General features: G+C 33.3%; 1 protein-coding gene and 1 pseudogene across 2 annotated transcripts; one reads left to right on the top strand and one right to left on the bottom strand.

Annotated features, from left to right (window-relative positions):
* Nucleotides 1-155: 155 nt before the first annotated feature.
* Nucleotides 156-2,589, bottom strand: AT5G35940 (Mannose-binding lectin superfamily protein). The gene is made up of 5 exons (NM_001344123.1): nt 2,474-2,589; nt 2,141-2,355; nt 1,307-1,735; nt 767-1,222; nt 156-606 (listed from the first exon to the last, which is right to left on the bottom strand). The coding sequence occupies exons 2-5, from the start codon at nt 2,336-2,338 to the stop codon at nt 355-357; spliced, it is 1,335 nt and encodes a 444-aa protein (NP_001318679.1). The 5' UTR covers nt 2,339-2,355; nt 2,474-2,589; the 3' UTR covers nt 156-354.
* Nucleotides 2,590-3,271: 682 nt separating this feature from the next.
* On the top strand, nt 3,272-9,775 carry AT5G35935 (annotated as a pseudogene; the record flags this gene model as incomplete). Its single annotated transcript has 1 exon — nt 3,272-9,775.
* Nucleotides 9,776-13,410: the final 3,635 nt, after the last annotated feature.

Below are 13,410 nucleotides of genomic sequence, written 5' to 3'. Positions count from 1 at the left end.
AATATAAGTACAAATATATAATAAAGATTTATATTATATATTGTTCATCATGATTTATGCTATATATATATATATAGTTTTGTTAATCAATATCTCTTAAATATAGAGGAGAAATATGCATAACGACCACTAATGGCAGTATATGTACAGTAATTAGTCTAGTAAAGTTTGGACAATTATTAAATCATACATAATTGTCTTTTTATTATCTGAAAAGTGAAAATACGTTAACGATGCATAATGGAACACAAATAACAACTAAAGGAAAATCATGTGAAAGTAACAAAACCTAACTTTGACAGAGGATTATAATAATCCGATTATTCATCCATTTATAAAGGTAGCTATGGATGGTCACTCAGTGATGGGAACGACATGAACCCCAATCTGATGAAGCATAGTACTGGACTTTCCATGGAACCCAGTGATCTTGTGACTTTCCTTCTGGAGGACGAAGTTGACACCAGCTTCAAGTCCAAAAGGTGGAGAGGTACGTTTGTTTGTCTTGAACCTAAGCATTGTTATAACTCCAGTTTCAGCTCCCATGACCTTGTCGTGGCAACCCTCCAATGATGTGATGTATTCATTCGGATAATCCAGCTCGAACTATGGAACAAGAGATCATTGTCAGAAATCTCACGTTGAGAAGTGTAAGATATTAATTGAACTAAATTATTTTCTAGATTAGAAAAATAACTCAAGCTATTTATCGATATATAGTATAGTTTTGAAACTTTAAACAATTAAATTAAGGAGTAGTCATCACCACTTCGTATCCAAGCAATGTAGTCTTTCCATGTTCATCTCCAACAACAACCTCACTAGCGTCGTTCTCGTACTCAAACTTAACGGCGACAATACCGTTCGAGCCTTGTCCAATATATACTTTCTTTACATTTAGGAAAGCACCATCGTCCCAAGAATCTCCTCCATCACCACCTTGTCCCTCTAGTTTCTGTGTAGGTGGAGGAGAAGGAGAAAACGGAGCGTAATATGCACCGATACTATCAACACAAGAACCTACCCGTCCATGGAACCCAACAATAGCATTTCCTTTGCTCTCAAGCAAGAACTTGGTACCAGTCACTGTTCCAATTACTAAGGTCCTCCCATTTGATGTTTTGAATGTTAACGACCTAAGGACAATACATCCATAAGGTTGGGTATTTGCGTAGCTTCCTTCTACGGATGTGATACATTCATATGGATAATTCACCGTAATCTGAAACATTTTTTATATATTAGTGATCCACGTGTTTAAACAAAATAATATATCAATAGTAAACAAATATTTTATTAGAATAACCTTATATTGTGTTCCGGTTTTGTCCCCGTACTCATAGCATTCCACTTGACCGGCTTTATCATAGTCCACCCTCATATGCCTTATTGAAGTGCCATCATATGTAACGTACACTTTTCTTATGCCATCATAGTCACCACCATAATCATAACTTTTCCCTGTGTTTTGACCACCTTGCATTCCCGATTTGGTTGCAAGAACCTTGATGAAATATGCTCCAAGAGAATAGACATTCTTGTCAGAAAATCCATGAAACCCAATGATCTTGTTCCTTATGATTCCTAGGGAAAACTTAGTACCCTTGTTGAACCCCATCATATCAGAAGTCTTCACGTTAGTTTTGAATTGGATTGATTGAATCACGCCCGTAGATTTGTCATAGTAACCCTCAATAGATACCAGATATTCCTTTTGCAAATGGTTAATCTCAAACTGCCAACAAAAAATACAAAATAATATTATGATTTATATAGTTTATTTTTTTCTAGCTTAGACCTTAATCTCCCTTTGGAACACCCCTCCTCCCAAGTGAGATAGAACTAGGACACAAGGAACCAACTTCAAATGCTAACCACTCAGGGCCAACTCAAATTTGTTTTGAACCTAGTGCCCAATTATTATTTTTTCTGAAAACTTTAGGATTTATTTTGCACTTTTAACAAAAATTTGGACTTTATTTACAAAAATATTAAAAAAAAAATTAGGATCTTAAAACCTTAGAAAAATTGGAAAATACATGTGGAACCAATGCTCTATCACTGCCTCTAAGCGGGGGCTGTAACCACTACACTACCACATTCCTAGTTAAGATATATAAAGTTAAGACACATCACATACCGTTTGTGTCATACCAAGGCCAGAAACACCATGGATTGGTCCATCAATAGTTTTTCCAACCTTGACATAGTCAAACTTGATGAACTGAATGCCTTCAGAACCAGCTCGGACATGTATCTTTGTTACACCCTCATAATCAAACCCATCATCCCATTCTTTCCCTCCATTTCCACCTTTAGCGTTCACCATTAGGGCCATCGTGTACTTATTCGAATCTAGAGATATTGTTTCTTAGTCAGTATAGTATATTTGAATCATTGCCCACTTGATAAAAAAAGTTCAAAATCATTTGAAAGTAAACAGTTTTAGCTACTATAAGTTATAACCATTTACCTCTTATGCTGCAGTAGAGAGATAAGGAGAGATGATGAACAATTGTGGCAATGTGGAGTGATGATGTATAATCAGGTAGTGAAGGTGTCCTTTTATACACAAATTTATATTTATTTTAATTATCTAGAAAAGAAGTTATTAATATGACTTGTACAAACGAGGCAAATATATATAATAATAATCATCCTAACTTATAATATTTTTGTGTCCTCGTGGTAGACGATGCAATAAATTATTAACTTATTATTTTCTTGTTTCCGCGTGTTAGACGATGCCATATTAATTTTAACAACATAAACTTTTCTATGGTCTCACGATAACATGCACACGGGAAAAGGCATTTTTATTCGTTTTTAAAAATCTTTCTTAGTTATCTAATTGTCTCCCTTTCGCATCGATCTTATAAGTTATAAGCATCGATGTAGCTGACAATTATTTTTATTTCTATATAATATTCAATATTAAACAGTAAAAAAATAATAGATAATAATAGTATCTTTAATATTGTAAGTCAAACAAAAAAAGTAGATCTGAAGATTAAAAGAATACTTCAAACGAGACCAAAAAAGTTTAGAATCTTACATTTATAATATAACTGCACGTAAAGTAAAAAAAAACATTGATATAGAATTGGGTTTATATCGGGTTATAAGGTTTAGTATGTTCATGAAAAATTAAATCAATGGTAGACTATATTATTTTAACTCTCAGATTTTAGAAAATATGGTGTTTATTAAGTAGGCGAGCTTTTTACTAAAAACGCTCCTCGTCACGGAAATCGAGACACTCTCACCATTCATGCCTTCTGACGCCGGTGGAGCTTCCGTTCGCCAGCGTCTGGATCTATCAACTCTATTCAGCCTCTCTTTGTTCTGTATAAGCTTGGTCTCGTTTGATTCTTCTTCCATGATTTCAATTCTCTCCAAACATCCAAATTCCCTTTCCCATGTGTTCTTCTTCCCTGAGGGTTTTCTTTGGCTCCGATCTGTCTCAGACCTTGGATCCATCTCTGTCCCTGAAACCAAAATCAGAAGATCCACAACAGTTCAGCGGCTCTTTACCTCAAACATCAGAGCAAGTCTTCATCGATTTATCTTTAGGCTCTAGATCTGGACTAGCAACGCCACCATTAGTTCCTTCTCACCGGATTTCGTTGATGGCAGGAGTATCTCTTGGACCATCAGATGTGCATTTTCCGGTGAGAACGTCGACGGCACACGACGAGCTCAAAAGCTGGCTGGTGGTCTCCCTCTACGCCTCACCGCCGACCATCACTCCAATCTTTCAGAACTTCAACCCTAGGGTTTGGCTGGATGGGCCTCATCTTTTGTTGCGGCCCAATAAGTCATCTATGGCCCATTTCCAGGTCTGATTTTTCTGTCTTTAAGCTTAGTCGCTCTCTGCAATTTTGCTTCTCAATAGTGGATGGTCGTGGACTCCATCCAACTGTAGGAACAAATTCGTTAGAGGAGACTTGCTTATTCATTTATCGAAACCTGATGGATAGTGTTGATTGTTTTTCACCGGATGCAACTCTAATTGTGAAGCTTAGTGGATTAGTATTTTTCTCAAACCTTATTTGTTGTGATGCGATCTTTGCACCTGTTCCTATTTGTGTTTGTATCTTGAGGATCTATATTCCCACTAGCAAGCCTAACCATGTCACCCCAAGCCTAATGGGCGAAGCATCCCAACCTTCTCAAACTTTTTGGATAAAACCGCCTCAAAGAAAACTCCATCCGAGCTCCGCTGCATTCTTTGTGTATTGGACTTGTGAATTCCCTTGGCGAATCCAGCAAACTTACTCCTCTATGGAGATACCATCTTTGGAACCTTACTTTGGCAGCGAGGAAAAGCCTCCGCCCGCAACCTCCTCCATGGAACACCTTTTCGAAAGCTCTTTGGCGTTAATCGTACGAGCTTATTATGATCACAAGCTGATCCGAGATTTCGTGAAGCTAGTCTTCAAATTTGAATCCTTGAAGGCTCCAACAGATCTTCCAACCTTTGCTATCTTCTTGAAGCTTTGCATCTTGGAAAACTCATGGAACCTCTACCCTTATCTTTCATGTAGTGTTTTAAATTTCAGTTGTATGAACTCACCTCTTACGAGGTTTTAGTTGAATGAAAGTTTTCCTTTGACAAAAAAAAAATGGTGTTTATTAAGCTATAAAGTAGAATAAGTCTCCTTTAGCTTATCTATTATATATATGAATGTAATGTCACATTTGAGGTTTAATGAGAAATTCACAATCTGTTAATATGGTATCAGAGCAAAACAAACTTTTTCTCATTCACTTTCTCTCTCACTTTCTCGGGGAAGTTTAACAACCAAATTTTCCAGGAAAATTCATCTTCTTCCATCAATCTTCTTCGTTTATCTTCGATTTATTCAATTCATCACCATCTAAATCGATTGCACACATCATCTTCTCCATTCATCATCGTTTCTCAGCTCAAATTGCTGATTTCTTGAAGTCGAAAAGCAACATCAAGCTTTCGATCTTTCTTTTTCATCATCGCTTCATTGATTCACATTGAATCTTCCATTATCATCACTTCATTTCATTCGTTTCTGGATTTGGTTGTTTCTTTACTCATCTTCTTCAACAATGTCTCAATCGACGGATCAATATGACAATCCATTTTTTCTTCACGGCTCGGATCATGCTGGGCTCGTCTTAGTATCGGATCGATTAACAAATGGTGCAGACTTTCATTCATGGCGACGATCAGTGCGTATGGCTCTCAATGTTCGAAACAAGCTTGGATTTATTGACGGTACAATTACTAAACCTACTGAGAATCATAAAGATTTTGGATCTTGGTCAAGATGCAATGATATGGTAGCAACTTGGTTGATGAATTCTGTTAGTAAAAAATTGGACAAAGTTTATTGTTTATCAACACTGCGGAAGGGATATGGAATAGTCTAATGTCAAGGTTTAAACAAGATGATGCTCCAAGAGTGTTTGAAATAGAGCAGAGGTTGAGTGCTATTCAGCAGGGAACAATGGATATTAGTGCATATTATACGGAGTTAGTAACTTTGTGGGAAGAATATAGGAATTTTGTTGAGCTTCCATTGTGCACTTGTGGAAAGTGTGAATGTAATGCAGCTGCTTTGTGGGAAAAGCTACAAGCGAGAAGTCGTGTGATGAAGTTTTTGATGGGGCTTAATGACTCGTATGAGGCTACACGATGACACATTCTTATGCTCAAGCCGATTCCTTCTATAGAAGAAGTGTTTAACATGGTAACACAAGATGAAAGGCAGAAAAATTTGAAACCATTTCACAAGAGTGATAATGTAGTGTTTCAAGCTTCTGATAATGCTAAGTTCTCTGTTGATCAGAATCCTGCAGCTTATACTGAGTACTCATATAATGGTCCTGCAGATAATAATGCTTGTGCAGTACAGAATAGTTATAAACCAAGAGGTGCTTCTCGTCCTTTATGTACTTACTGTGGGATGACAGGTCATGTAATTCAGAAGTGTTACAAACCTCATGGGTATCCACCTGGATATATTCCTGGATACAAGAGTAATCCAACATCTCCAGGGTATCAACCAAGGCCACCATCATCTCAACAATCGTTTGCTCAACCATCGTTTCAGCAATCATTTGGTCAACCTCCTCAACCTAGAGCGCCGTTCTCTAGTCCCAGACCTCCTCTACATGCTGTAGCTAATGTCATGACTGGTCCATTCAACACACCTAATGTCTGTGTTCCACCGGTGGTTACTCAACAGAACACACCTGTTACTAATGTGGACTTCAATCAGATGAACAATGACCAGATTCAGACTTTGCTTCAGCAGCTTAATACTCATGTTGAGATTTCAGAACACCAAGAACCATCTTCATCACTTTCTTTGATTACTGAACACGGTGCTATGCATCCGTCATCTTCTTCTGGTACTGTCTCATTTCCTTCAACTTCTCTTAGATATGAGAATGATAAATTGACATTTCAACATCAATGTCTTTCAACCCTTTATTCAAATCTTCCACATGGAAGTTGGATAATTGACAGTGGAGCCACTAGTCATGTTTGTTCAGATTTGGGATTTTTTAATGAAACTGTAACAGTGTCTGGAGTTACAGTCTCATTGCCTAATGACACTAGGGTTGACATCACGCATTGTGGACGCATACATTTGTCTGAATCATTAATATTGCATGTTGTTTTGCATGTTCCTTCTTTTAAGTTCAATCTCATATCAGTTAGTAGTCTGTTAAAGCATAATCATTTGTCAGCTCATTTTTATCTGGATTTTTGCTTTATTCAGGAGTCTATTCAGGGCTTGATGATTGGTAGAGGGATTCTTCTGTACAATCTTTACATTTTACAACTTGATGCATCATCTGCAGTATCTTCATCACATTCATCTCATTTCTCTGGATCCTTGGCGGTCGATGGAAAGATTTGGCATCAACGCCTAGGACACCCATCTTCTAACAAGTTAAAAGTTCTTTCGTGTACACTTTCTTTGTCTAAGAGTCATGTGTTAGAGTCTCATTGTGATATCTGTCCTTTAGCTAAACAAAAAAGATTGTCTTTTGAGTCAAATAATAATCAGTCTGTTAGGCCATTTGATTTGATACATATGGATGTGTGGGGTCCTTTTTCAGTAGAGTCTGTTGAAGGATATAGATACTTTCTTACTATTGTAGATGACTGTACTCGTGTAACATGGATTTATCTCTTAAGGAATAAAAGTGCAGTTTCATCGAAGTTTCCTGATTTTATTAGTCATGTTAGAACTCAATATAATGCAGTCATAAAAGCTATTAGAACTGATAATGCCCCTGAGTTAGCCTTTCATGATTTAGTTGCAAAACATGGTATGTTACATCAATTCTCATGTCCTTATACACCTCAACAGAACTCTGTAGTTGAAAGAAAACATCAACATCTGTTAAATGTAGCACGGTCATTACTTTTTCAGTCTAATATTCCATTAGCTTATTGGACTGATTGCATTCATACAGCTGCTTTTCTGATAAATAGAATACCATCTGTTTTGTTAGATAACATGAGTCCTTATGAAAAGTTAACACAGAAAAGCCACAGTATTTGTTTCTTCGCTCATTTGGTTGTTTGTGTTATACTTCTACATTGCAAAAAGATAGGCATAAGTTTAGTCCAAGAGCTGATAAGTGTGTTTTCTTAGGATACTCTTCAGGATTTAAAGGATACAAGGGTTTACACTTGGATACAAATATAGTTTTAGTTTCTCGCAATGTAGTGTTTCATGAAAATGTTTTCCCTTTTAAAACTGATAAGAGTTACATGCAGGATAATGATCTTTTCAGTGATTCTATTCTACCATTACCAATAGATTCACACTTGCATATGGAACCAAACTCTGTAGTTAATCCAGATTTAGGAATACATTCATCTCATGATACTCCATCATCTTCATCATCATCTCATAATGCATCATCATCATCATCACAACCTAGTGTCACAAATTCTTTTCTTGAGACTGTAACTACAGGGACAACCACGGTTTCATTGCAAGATGCTAGACCAAAACGATCGACTAAGGTTCCAGGTTACTTATCTGACTACCATTGTGCTCTTCTTCAATCCACTACCTCACCAGAAGTCCTCACGACTAAACTAAAGGTCATCACGACTCCCTATCCTCTTTCTTCTTTTCTTTCTTATGCAAACATAAAACCTGCATATCAAAATTTTATTCTATCAATATCGGTTGAGACAGAGCCAAAGAATTTTAAAGAAGCTATAGCGTCTGTTCAGTGGACTAAGGCTATGAATGTGGAACTAGGTGCTATGGAATTGAATAAGACATGGAGTGTAGTTTCTTTACCACCAAATAAGAATGTAGTGGGGTGCAAATGGGTTTTTACTATTAAGTATAATGCAGATGGCTCCATAGAACGTTATAAGGCTAGATTAGTGGCAAAAGGCTTCACACAGCAGGAGGGTGTTGATTACTTTGATACTTTTTCTCCTGTGGCTAAGTTAGCTAGTGTGAAACTGATTCTAGGATTGGTAGCTAAGAAGGGCTAGAGTACACCACAAATGGATGTTACTAATGCTTTTTTGCATAGTGATTTAGAAGAAGAAATATACATGAGTCTTCCAGAAGGTTATACATCATCATCTGGAGTCTTCCCACCTAATCCAGTTTGTAAACTTCACAAGTCCATCTATGGTTTGAAGCAGGCTTCACGGCAGTGGTACAAGTGTTTATCACAGGTTTTGCTGGATGTTGGATTTCAGCAAACTTATTCAGACAATACAATGTTTGTGAGACTCACGGGTACGTCTTTCATAGCTTTATTAGTCTATGTAGATGATATCTTGATGGTGAGTAATGATGATGAGGCAGTTCAGTCTATTAAGAGTGTTCTTGCTGCAAGCTTCAAGATAAAATATATGGGTCCTGCAAAGTTTTTTCTGGGCTTGGAGATTGCTCGGAACTCTGATGGGATTTCAATATGTCAGAGGAAGTATTGTCTTGACTTGCTGACAAAGACAGGTTTATTAGGCTGCAAACCAAAGTCAGTGCCTATGGATCCAAAGGTGCCGATGAACAAAGAAACAGGTACTCTTCTGACTGATGGAACACCATATAGAGAACTAATTGGCAGGCTTCTTTACTTGTGTGTAACTAGGCCGGATATCACCTTTGCGGTTCATTGTTTGAGCCAGTTTTTGTCCTGCCCAACTGATGTCCATCTCAATGCTGCTCATCATATACTGAAGTATCTCAAGAATAACCCAGGGCAAGGTCTATTTTATTCGGCAGACACAGAATTGTGTTTAAATGGTTTTGTTGATGCAGACTAGGGTACTTGCAAGGATAGTAGAAGGTCAGTAAGTGGTGTTGCAGTATTTATAGGTTCTTCTCTTATAACTTGGAAGTCTAGAAAGCAGGATGTAGCTAGCAGCAATAGCACAAAGGCGGAATATAGGAGTATGGCTGTTGCTACAAAGGAGCTACTATGGCTGAGTCAAATGCTTCAAGAGTTGCACATTAAAGTTGACTTCAAGGCCAAGCTATTTGCGGATAACAAATTTGCCATGCACATTGCGAATAATCCTGTCTTTCACGAGAGGACAAAACATGTGGAAATAGATTGCCACAATACAAGGGATCAAGTGAAAAAAGGTTTTCTGACAGTTCATCATGTGACTACAGAAAATCAGCTGGCTGATATCTTGACTAAGGCGTTACATCCTGGTCCGTTTCATTCGATTCTTAGTCGGCTATCAGTTTCAAGTCTGTATCTTCCTCAGCAGCAAGGTTCACAAGATCCAGCTTGAGGGGGGTGTATTAAGCTATAAAGTAGAATAAGTCTCCTTTAGCTTATCTACTATATATATGAATGTAATGTCACATTTGAGGTTTAATGAGAAATTCACAATCTGTTAATAGTGTTGATGAAGAACTTAGGGGGTGTATTCAATCTTTTATTTTGAGTGATTTGAGTTATTTTGAGTTTTTATATGATTTTGAAGAATTTGAGTGCATTTAAGGAAGTTGTTATGATTTATTGTAAAATCCTCTCAAATTCTACCTAAAACCATGAGATTTAAAATTCTGTATTTTTAACTAAGGAAATCCACTAACATTCACTTAAGTCTCTTAAAGTCACTAATCATCTAATCCTTAAAATGTTTTCAATAACATGGGATTTTAAAGTAGATTTTAAATCACAAGTTCAATAACATTAGATTTTATGAGACTTTTAAAAATCCATGATTGAATAATATAGGATTTGTTATTTTAACACAAATCACTTAAATGTTTGATTGAATACACCCCCTAAAAGAATTGATTTGCCAATATTAAATAGTAAAAAAAAAGAAAGAATCCTACTATATTATTTGGGAAGTACATTTTAAATGTAACCTTAATTTTTGTAAGTAATTACATAGGTATGCCATTAGAAATAAAATTTTAAAGAGTAAATTAATTTATCTCTTTAAGGATTAAAAAGTCAAATACTAATTTAATTAATTTAATTTTATTAAAAACCGAAATTATTATTAATTTCTAAAAATAATAACCAATCAAAATCAACATATAAGATTTGATATCTAAATTTTAATTAATTTAATTTAATTAGAAAAACGAAATACATTATTAATTTCCAAAAAAGTAACCAATTAAAATCAACAAATTATATTTGATATCTAAATTATCATATTAATTTTTTATTAATTATTATAGTTCACTTCTCATCTTTATATGATTCTATTTTTGCGGAAAAATAATATCATCATTATAAAAAAATAATTAGAGTTTTTTCGCATATACCATAATTTGAATTTTTAAAAACAAAAATAAACTGTTCAATACATGAAAAAATATTATAACGGGTGAAAAATAGATTTAAGAAAACTTTCTACTGAGTAACGGGTCATAATTTGAAATATTTATATTCAATTTCGTACATATTATATTGAAAATTTATAACTTATATACTACAATAATTAATAACATATTATATGTGATTCAATTTTTAATACAAGCTGGAAAATCCTATAATTGACGGGTTTAATCGATATTAATACAAGATGGTATACTACAGGTGAAACTCTTAAATTAACAATCAAACTAGAAATATATAATCTAAAACACTAAACAATATAGATAATATCAACAAAACATATACAACTCACAGTTTACTATAGATTTAAAATCAAATAAAATAAAATCATATATTTTTAAATCATCTTTATAATAAAAAATTTTAGTTTAACTAAAATATAAGCCTACCTGCAGTATACTGCAGGTTAATATCTAGATTATAGGGCTTATTAGATCTAAAGACGCGTCATCAAAGATTTCTTAAACTGAAGCAAAATATACTGAATATTCAAATATCTATATGTTACCAAATTATAAATAAATAAGTCAATTTAATATTTTATATACAAAATCAATTAAATCTTAATCACATAAAAATTAGCACAAAAATAAAGTATTCAATAATTAAAAATTTATCAAATCTCTGTGTTATATAAGTTTTTATACTATATTCGAATAAAGTGTAATATACCTTTTCAATTTGTATTCTTTAACTAATTTAAGCTAACTAATATATTTGCTAATCTTATACCTATCAAAACCGACTATAGTTTCTTATCTCTATAGTATTTTTGCAAGACTTTTTTGGTGGATTTGGATAAAAGTGCATTCGGTTCATATGGTACATTCCCCTATTAAATAAATATGGTGCACTCCTATGTTATTAGCTAAAAATTTTAGATTATAATTCAGAGTCATATCATAAATAAAATTAATATTAATAAAATAAATGACTTTTTAGCAAGACGGATTTGGAGGGACGGGTTTTTTGAATCAACATTAATAAAAAAGTAAAATATAATTAATCTACCGTTTCAATACGGGTTAAATCTTTAAATTATTATTTTTAAGACCACTAATATTAAACATATCAAATCATCCTAATTTAGAAAAGGTTATATAAAACCAAAAATGTTATGTAATATATATAATGTTACTATATATAAAATTAAACTATAAAATATAAATGTATTAGAGAATGATACAATTTGCAAAAATTTTATATATAATAAATAATTCTTACATTTTAAAAATTACTACTTTAAAAAAAAATCACAGGACGGGTAAAGAAAGTTCAGAACGGGTTTTATTTTGGAATTGGGTTATATGGTGGATGTATTTGAATCAATATTTATAAAAATTTTAAAATATTATTAATATGTTATTTTAATAAGGGTTAAAACTTCAGCTTTTTAACAATTATCTCATGGATTCGTGGTATACCGTTATTTAATAACAATTATAAATTGTAAAATATAAATATTTTATAAAAAATAAAATTTACAAATTTTAATATATATTACTTTAAAAAAATAAATAGTCCTGCGGTATATCGCGGGTTAAAATCTAGTAGTAATCTTTAATTTGTAAGTCAAACAAAAAAAGTAGATCTGGAATATTAAAACAGTAATTAAGTCAAACAAACGTGATCAACATGGAGTGATTAATAAGTAAGGACCTATATAGTATGTTATCTTTGACAACTAATCTCATCTTAAATACGTGAACATGTTGGAGTACTAAAAGCTTTGGCTATTACATCTCATTCATTCATTGATGTTGTAACTTAGATGAGATTATTTACGACTGTAACGAATCAAATACAGATGGTTAAATAGAATGTTGGTAAAGAAGGATGGAAACTACGATTATATTTTATCTCATCATTGAATTGAATGGTTAAATAATATTTCATAAGACGCAAACAGTTGAGTTAAGAGGGGAAAATGGGTGGGCAACCGATGGAGGTATACAAAACACAATAATGAACTAAAATTTTATCTCATCATTCAATGGTTTTTTAATGTTTTAACTAGATTTTAACCCGCGGTACACCGCGGGAACAATTTATATTTTAAAGTTAGTATATGTAAAATTTTGTAAATTGTATCTATGTATAAAATATTTTTATTATATAGTTTATAATTGTTATTAAGTAACGTCCTGCCAAACCCATCCCGCCAAACCCGTCTCGTAAAAAAACCATTATTTTATTAATGTTAATCTTATTTATGATATGTTTATGAATCATGCTCTAAATATTTTAGTTAATGTGGACACTCACACATTTTTCGCCAATTGGTTAATATATGTTCATTTTTAAAATTTCGAGTCACAAAATATGACGGAAAGATTAAGATTTTTTTAAACTCTATATATTATATAATGATGTTAAAAAATTATGATATATTAAAAAATTTATAAGTTTAAATGTTAATAACGTTTTATAAAGTTTAAATATATAAATAATAATATTTAATTTTTTTTATATTTTGAGCCTTTTAGGTAATGACATAATAACTCTAAAAGTAAGGATTTAGAAGATTTAAATCTTTAATTAAATATTTTCATTCCTAAATAA

Source organism: Arabidopsis thaliana, chromosome 5 (genome assembly GCF_000001735.4).
Source record: "Arabidopsis thaliana chromosome 5, partial sequence".
NCBI lineage: Eukaryota > Viridiplantae > Streptophyta > Magnoliopsida > Brassicales > Brassicaceae > Arabidopsis > Arabidopsis thaliana.
Note: the sequence above shows the minus strand (reverse complement) of the source record. Positions and strands in the feature narration are given on the sequence as shown.

Excerpts from the sequence above, each read along its gene's own strand:
- AT5G35940 (NM_001344123.1), bottom strand. The coding sequence starts at position 2,338 with ATGGCCCTAATGGTGAACGCTAAAGGTGGAAATGGAGGGAAAGAATGG. Across the intron at positions 1,736-2,140 it reads GCCTTGGTATGACACAAACG|TTTGAGATTAACCATTTGCA; the intron begins GTATGTGATGTG and ends TTTTGTTGGCAG. Across the intron at positions 607-766 it reads CATTGCTTGGATACGAAGTG|TTCGAGCTGGATTATCCGAA; the intron begins GTGATGACTACT and ends CTTGTTCCATAG.